Below are 7,618 nucleotides of genomic sequence, written 5' to 3' on the forward strand. Positions count from 1 at the left end.
TTGCCAGGACCTTCGGATGTTTCCAGCTGTGCCCCAGGCCGCCAGGCCAACGCTACCCTTGGGGCTTGCGACCCATTAGCAACAGTGTACACGTGCTGCAAATCTTTTCATATAACATTTACTTACAGCAGCTGCTTTTTCTTCAGACCACATAGTCATTGGGAGGATCACAATCTTTGCACGTGAAAACCGCGTGGGACCCGGTCTGAATACGCGGCAAAGCGATATTGCGCTGTAATTTTTTTAACGCTTAATGTAATCTGAAAATGGTCCATGGTGCGGACTGTGGGCGCAGCGAGGAACACGCATCCAAATATTACGATGAGAAACTAAGTTCTTTTCTGCAAACTGCTGTATTTGCAGTAGAGTTGAAATCTGGGTCATCTGGTACATGTTCACGAAAAAAAAAACCAGTCAAACGACAGAACACGACAGGTCGTCGTCTGTGTGCCTCGTCTCTTCGCGGTGTTCCGCTTTTTGACGTTTTTTTTTCACGTGAACAAGCTGTAAATATAGCGTATCGCGCACCAAATCAAGTACAACAGCGTTTATCGGAAGCATCATGCGTTTGCTGAAAAATAGGCGGATTTTAAAGCCTGTACACGAAAAAGATATGTAGAGGTAGGGTCATCGGCTTAGCACATCTGCGAAATCTATGATAGCTTAGGTGCAGCCCTGCATTCTGCCGTGGAACCACCCTCTGATTGCGCATTCCTCCGCCGTCGTCACAACCTCCCAAGCGCTAGGATACGCGTCACCTCCAACCCTTCACCTCCAACCCTTCCTCGCTCCCTTTCCTCCTGCATTTTCCCTCTTAATTCTAAAGGTGGAGAGAACAATTTTCTTCTCTCCTTCTTACCACCTGCCCACCTGTCAGGCGGGAGCTACGGTTGAGTAGGCAGTGGGCAACGGTATTGGCAGAGGCAAATTCAATTGCAGGTGGAGGTTTACTTAAATTTATCTTATTTCAAAGAAATAAAGTGAATTCAAACCAATTACATTCAATCATAAATCCATGAATTGTAAACACTTAAATCAAAGAAGAAATGTGGGCAGCCGAAATCTTTGTTAACACAGCGCAGCTCCGCAACCAAAACTCAACTTCGTCAGCTTCGTCTTCCGTCGGCTTTCTCTCCTTCGGCGGCACTGGCCGCTGGAGCATCAATTGTTTGTCTTACAATACCTCCGGGGTGAAAAGGCGCCCTCCTGGTGGCCTAAGGGCACGAAATGATAGCGGGGGCGTAGTAGGGTTTCAGGCGGTCGAAGTGGACAATTTCACGGCCGCGGCGGCGATGATCAGGCGAAAACGTGACGGGCTCGACGAGATAATTAACTGGAGATGTCTGCCGAACTACGCGATAGGGGCCCTGGTATTTTCTCAGCAGTTTTGTCGACTGTTCCGGGCTGGAGGAGGGCACCCAAAGTCAAACTAAGGATTCAGGAAGTTAAGCCGGCGGCAGACAGGTAGAAGTGGGGCGGGCACTTTGCTGACGGTGCTGGTCGTGAAAAGTAAAGGAACGGGCGAGCTGGCGGCATTCTTCGGCATGCGCAGCGGCTTGAGAGACGGTTGTAAATTCGGAGGAATCTGGGCGGTAAGGGAGTATGGTTTCCATAATGGAAAATGGCTCCCGGCCGTAGAGAAGAAAATATGGGGAAAAACAGTACTTGCTTGCGTTGCAGAATTGTAAGCGTAGTTAACGAAAGGTAGAATGTTCGGGTTCGGATCCAGTTCGGATCGCGTTCGGATCCATAAGTCAGGGAACGTCACTGATCAGTGTTCTCTTCTGCGTTATTGACGATCGCTGGGTCAGCTGGGCGTTCACGTGGTTGTTGTAATTATGAAAACGGCGCTATCAGCCTTGGGAAGAACGAGTTACAGCGATTAGGCAGACCCGTCGCGGTGGCTCAGTGGTTAAGGCACTCGGCTAATCATCCGGATTTCCTGGGTTCGAAGCCGAACGCGGCGGCTGCGTTTTTATGGAGGAAAAACGCAAAGGCGCCCGTGTGCTGTGCGATGTCAGTGCACGTTAAAGATCCCCAGGTGGTCGAAATTATTCCGGAGCCCTCCACTACGGCACCTCCTTCTTCCTTTCTTCTCTCAATCCCTCCTTTATCCCTTCCCTTACGGCGCGGTTCAGGTGTCCAACGATATATGAGACAGATACTGCGCCATTTTCCTTTCCCCAAAAACCAATTATAATTATTATTAGGCATCCATGGTGTGCAAACTTCCGCCACGTGCTCAGACGGGCTGTTTTATTGGTCCCACCCCGTGTTGTCATTGGGAGAGTGAAGTGGAAATGGGAAGCCGCGCGAAAATCAAGTTGAGAGCAGAATTTTGTTTACTTGTGTTTTCAAATTTCTTCATTGAATAACTCCCGTTCCTATGCATCGATTCCTGTAATTCTTTTTGAGTAAGCGTCTATGTGAGATAAAAAATCCACCTGAAGTATAGCCGGCGTCCGTCCAAGCATTGTTGCGCAGCTCCTTTAAGGCCGTATGGCCGAAGCTGTAGATTGCACGGCAGAAAGCAGGGCTATAGAGCTTAACCGAAGCTTTCACTGCTTTCGCTGTAAAATAAAATAAAACGACCTAATTTCTTAATCACGGAAAAATGCAGGAGTGTAAGGCTACTTTTTGGTATAATCAAGGATCTATGCTCATCGTTGAGAAGGTTGCGTACGTGTATGTACAGTTCCGAGTGATTCTGCAAGGAGTGGTGCACACGGAACTCGACGTATGTTGGAAGACCGTACACGAAGGAGAGCTGGACGATGCGGTCCGCGACGTTGAAGTCGGGGTCGGGGCGCATGTCGGACATGTCGAGGCCGAGGGGGCGCAAGTAGGACTGCAGGGAGTCTACCTGCACGTCAGAGAGCAAGAAATGCGCCGGTTAGTGAGGACCTCCAAAACATAGCTGTAGTCAGAATGACAATGCCAGACCTTTCATATTTAGGCCTAAAAAGCATTGCGGCGGCCATGTCTGCAGGTCGTACACATCGTAAAGCCCTCGCATCGAACAAAAACAGTAGCCCCCAAGTTGTAGTCGTCTATTTTAAATCTCTTAAATATTCGTAGGTGAAGTCCTTAGCCGACACCGTTCGAGAACTTCGGGTTGAGAATACGTCTGAAAACGGCCAGTAATACTGCTCTAGAGCCTTGCTTCATGAATGCGATGACATTAAAAGGCTCATCGGGAAACAAAAATGTGTCGTCGATCACAAACATTCGCCCATTGGCTGGAAGGAATTGTCGTCACCCGACAGAATAATCCTCACTGGCTTGAGAGAAGTGACGTCACCACCAAACAAGAAGTGATGTCACTTCTGCTAAGGGCATTAACAGCTTCTCACGTTATCGCATTGCCAATGCAAAGCAATCAGGTGTGCCTGTGAACATTTTACAGCGACAGCTGTTAGGCGCCCGTCCCTGGCTTTTGCGTCGTAGTCGTCCGCCGTCGTCGGCGTAACCGGTGGGTGTTAGCGCACCCATCGGTTGCGCCGGTCAACCTGTGTCGCTTAAGCCTACGAGTGGCTCTGCTCGGAACAGCAGCCTGCCAATGCAAGGGTGCACCACGTGACTAAATGCGTAAACGAAACGCATAAACAGCTATCGCTGAACCTCGCCTTGCACAGTCGTAACCGTCCTGCGAGTTTTGTAGCGAGAGCTACACTACGCCAGCCCTTCGAGCCTTCAACACGGAACCCTTGGAGCTCAGTGGCGGCGCCGTGGTCACGTGGTGCGGAGCAGCTGCTGCTGCCGGCGGCGTGGCGCGCCGGCGAAACCGAGCTGCAACAGCTGTGCGCATGCGCCGCGTCGAGGGGGGGAGAGTGGAGATGGGGAGAGAGTGAATCCACGTCCAGGGACGAAGATGAAGGAACGCCCAGCGAAACGGAGCGGCGAAAGACTGACTGCAATTCGACTGAATGATTTCTACTCGGCCAGATGTAGCTCTCGCGTCACTCTAGGTTTAACCAGAGCTAAATCACAGCAAATTTCTTTGTTCTTTGTTTTTAACCGCCGTGGCATGCGGCCTTGTCCCTTTGCTGGCTGCGCGGGAGCCAAGAAGAGCGCTCTGGAAAAATAGTGATCACGTATGCGTGGTAGTTTCTAGGACGTTCAGTGTGTCTGCAGGTATTTGAGAAGACATGTTGAAAGCGGTGGCCAGTTTGACCTTCAACCTCCGCCATACGCGCTCTTTGCTACAGCCGCCACCAAAATTTACGGCACGAATTTTCCCAATACAATAATCGAGTGCATCGGCAGAGATGTGTGTCGTCATCAACTGTCGGCGATGTTACAGGAACGTGACAATATAATAGAAGTTTTCAAGGAGAAATTTAGGGCTTAAAAAACGTTTTATCTGTTAGAGCTTTTTATGTTTTTTTTGCTGGATAAGGACAATACATCTATTATGCAGTTCATTAATAGTTCAAAACAACATCCTTTTCAATAGCGACATAAACACATGAATGCAGTGGGGTCGCACGGGTACCCAGGGGCATGCTCCGAATTCCTTTCCAATAATGAAGTTTCTCTCTCTCTCTCAAACTGCGACCCGAACAAATGCTACGAGAACGTTGAATGACGAAAAGTTGCTGGCAATTAACGAAAGTAACTTTGTGGTAAAAGCCCAGTCTGAATGAACGTTCGAGCCGCGCAGTGGGGAAATGTAGACGAAAGTGGAAGTGGTAACGGAGGAGGGAAGGGGGAGGGCACGTATAACCCATTTTATGAGACTGGCATGACAGGAGATTGGGCCAGTTAGAAGCAATGGCATTCAGAGTACACTGCAGATGCTCCTGAGGGTCGACCGCGGAACTCTCCCGTATATTCCGCAATGTGGGTGGGTTTAACAACGTGCTTTCTTGCCACAAGCCAAAAATAGCGGTGATCATAGCAGAGTTACAAGGAATATTGACGTTGCACACAAAAAAAGTGATCGAAGCAAGGTCGGTTTGCTGTTCGGTCCCGAAGCGGCCTGGAAAACACCGCGTCTATTATCGAGCATATTTAGCAGCCACCTCAGAAGCATGAGTAACTTGGCTTGACAACACAAGGTAGTTCAAAAACATTTCCCGCTTTACTGGAGGCACGTCCATACCTCGGAGTATCTCGCGTCGGACCCGAGGTTGACGCAGGCCTGGAACAAAGCAGCCGCCTTCTGCGGGGCGCTCTGACCCTTGGGCGGGACGACGGCGGCGAGGAGCTCCGCCTGAATAGCTCGGTCCGTGTAGTTTTGCAGCTGATGGGAAGACAAGAGTGCGAGAAATAAACAGACACGATCGTCCATGTAGCTAACTATAATATAGCACGCGTCGAGCTCCGTGCAGCAGGCGATCGCCGATAGTGATGGTATCCATCTAGGCCTCCGTAATATTTGTTTACAGTGATACAGGCTTTGAATGAAGACACTCAGTGCTTTTTTCTAAGTGAGTTTTGTCTAATATATGCCCATAGTTGAGCGCTTCCGTTGAAACAGTCTGTGTGGTCGAGTGGATGAAAACAATTTAAGGTATTATCATAGCAGACTTTAACACTCGAAGCATAGCGGGCGCATTCCTTTGTACAACGTCTAAAAAGAGGAGGCCAAGCTAAAGCGTGGGGGAGGGGGAGAAGGAAAACGTGCTGGATACGTTGCGCACCCTGCACTGCATGTAGCTCTCTGCACTCCAGTGCAAAGCCGTGGCTTGCGTCCGTAACCGGTTTCTAAAACGGCTGAAATATTCTTAACAAGTATTTAGTAAATCTCGATCCGCTAATAACTCGTTAAAAGGTTTTTATCGCCCTTCGAGATCACATGAGGTCTCCTTAGTGCACGGTGTTACTGGATACCCTTCTGGACATCATCTGGGAGGCGTTGCCCAGCCCTTCATTTAGCCTCACAATCTTTACCCATTAAGACGCAAGACTTAAGGACCGGGAATTCCTTTCTAAAGAAGTAGCGTGAAATTGGTCGCCTAAATTTCCATATCTAACGGCATAACGTGTATGTAGTTGGTTTTCCTATCCATATGAGCTTGTAAACTTTAGTGGTTTGTTAATTACATTGTTCTGTGCAGTGTAAAAACGATTGCAGGTAGCCGCGTGTATTGTCAAGAAATTGCAGTAGCGGAACGAATAAAGACTCTAGGCCCAGTAGTATGTGTGGTTAACTTAGGTTTGGCGACGCTTGACTGGGAAGCTCCGACTTGTCCACATGTGGCACAGCTCGGAGGTGTAAAGAAATACAAGGGCTAACTGACCTTCTTGAAGGCGTCCTCGCCCCCTTCGAATCTGCTGCACACGAAGCTGTAGAAGTCGTCGCAGGGCTTGTAACTCCAGTCGAGCGACGCGTTGATCAACTCTGCAGCCAGCTGATCGCCCTTTGAAGTGTGGGGGAGGACTGGTTGCCTCGGAGGTGGCGTTAGTGGTGGGAGCCCTCTTTGGCGTGACAGTCCCGCGCCTGGTAGTCCTGGGCGTGTATCTGGTTGCTTTGGAGGTGGCCTCAGTGGTGGGAGCCCTCTTTGGCGTGACAGTCCCGCGCCTGGTAGTTCTGGGCGTGGATCTGGTTGCTTTGGAGGTGGCCTCAGTGGTGGGAGCCCTCTTTGGCGTGACAGTCCCGCGCCTGGTAGTCCTGGGCCGTATCCGGGGCGGCGGACACTCGGTTGTTGTGTAGGCTGAAGGCGCGGAAGGAACAATATGCGCAGTTCTTTTGTATACACCTGGGGCCTGTTTCACGACGAACTTTTGTTTTTCGCCAGTAGTTTGAACTTCACGGGTACAACTAACAGCAAAATTAAAACAGCTTACAGTAAAATGCCATTTTTAACGCCTGTGCGACGTTTAAAGACGAATGAAGAGGAGCACGCCCCCTCAGGAGACCCACCTGAAAACTAACTTTGTGCCTCAGTAAATCTTGGGGAGTAATTCCTTAATGCATGCTATTCAAGTCTCTTACTTAGAAAAACATGCTTCCGCCAGTGTATTAGCATGCGCGTATGCATGTTCCGAGGGTATACACATCAGTCTTGAACAAGATGACTGCTGCTTTAGCGGCAGCGGTGGCTCAGTGGTTATGGTGCTCGGCTGCTGACCCGAAAGACGCGGGTTTGATCCCGGCCGCGGTGGTCGGATTTCGATGGACGCGAAATTCTAGAGGCTCGTGTACTGTGCGATGTCAGTGCACGTTAAAAAAACCCAGGTGGTCGAAATTCCCGGAGCCCTTGACTACGGCGTCCCTCATAGCCTGAGTCGCTTTGGGACGTTAAAACCCCCTTAGACCATAAGCCAAACCATCAGTCGACATCATAATCCAGTTTCTCAACAAGCCCTGAAATGCGTCAAACATTTCCTATTGCGACAGTTGAAGTCCGCGCCTAGTGATCTTTCTATATGATGCCTTTCCATACGCCTGCGGTACTTCTAACAGCAAGCACAAAATTAAGAGAGATAACGAACGTCTAAGTATATGGCGTAGTTCTATAAGAACGACAGGACATTCACTCACGGCCAGGTGCTGGTTTGGGAGGTCTTGGAACCCTCGGCCCTGTGCGCCCTGAGATGCCTTCAATTCCACCATCGCTCGCACCACCTTTTCCTCCTTCCCCGCGGCTTCCTCCGTTCCCGATGCCGTCAT

General features: G+C 49.8%; 1 protein-coding gene across 1 annotated transcript in view; it reads right to left on the reverse strand.

Moving 5' to 3' along the window:
- The window catches only part of LOC144134504 (neprilysin-1-like), a 29,755-nt gene extending 22,137 nt beyond the window's left edge, over positions 1 to 7,618 (reverse strand). The window contains exons 1-4 of the mRNA XM_077667412.1: positions 7,490 to 7,618; positions 6,246 to 6,659; positions 5,105 to 5,245; positions 2,684 to 2,863 (exon numbers count right to left, since the gene is read on the reverse strand). Of these exons, the coding sequence (XP_077523538.1) occupies positions 2,684 to 2,863; positions 5,105 to 5,245; positions 6,246 to 6,659; positions 7,490 to 7,618 (864 nt within the window). The remainder of the gene's footprint in view (positions 1 to 2,683; positions 2,864 to 5,104; positions 5,246 to 6,245; positions 6,660 to 7,489) is intronic.

Source organism: Amblyomma americanum, chromosome 5, assembly GCF_052857255.1.
Source record: "Amblyomma americanum isolate KBUSLIRL-KWMA chromosome 5, ASM5285725v1, whole genome shotgun sequence".
Lineage (NCBI taxonomy): Eukaryota > Metazoa > Arthropoda > Arachnida > Ixodida > Ixodidae > Amblyomma > Amblyomma americanum.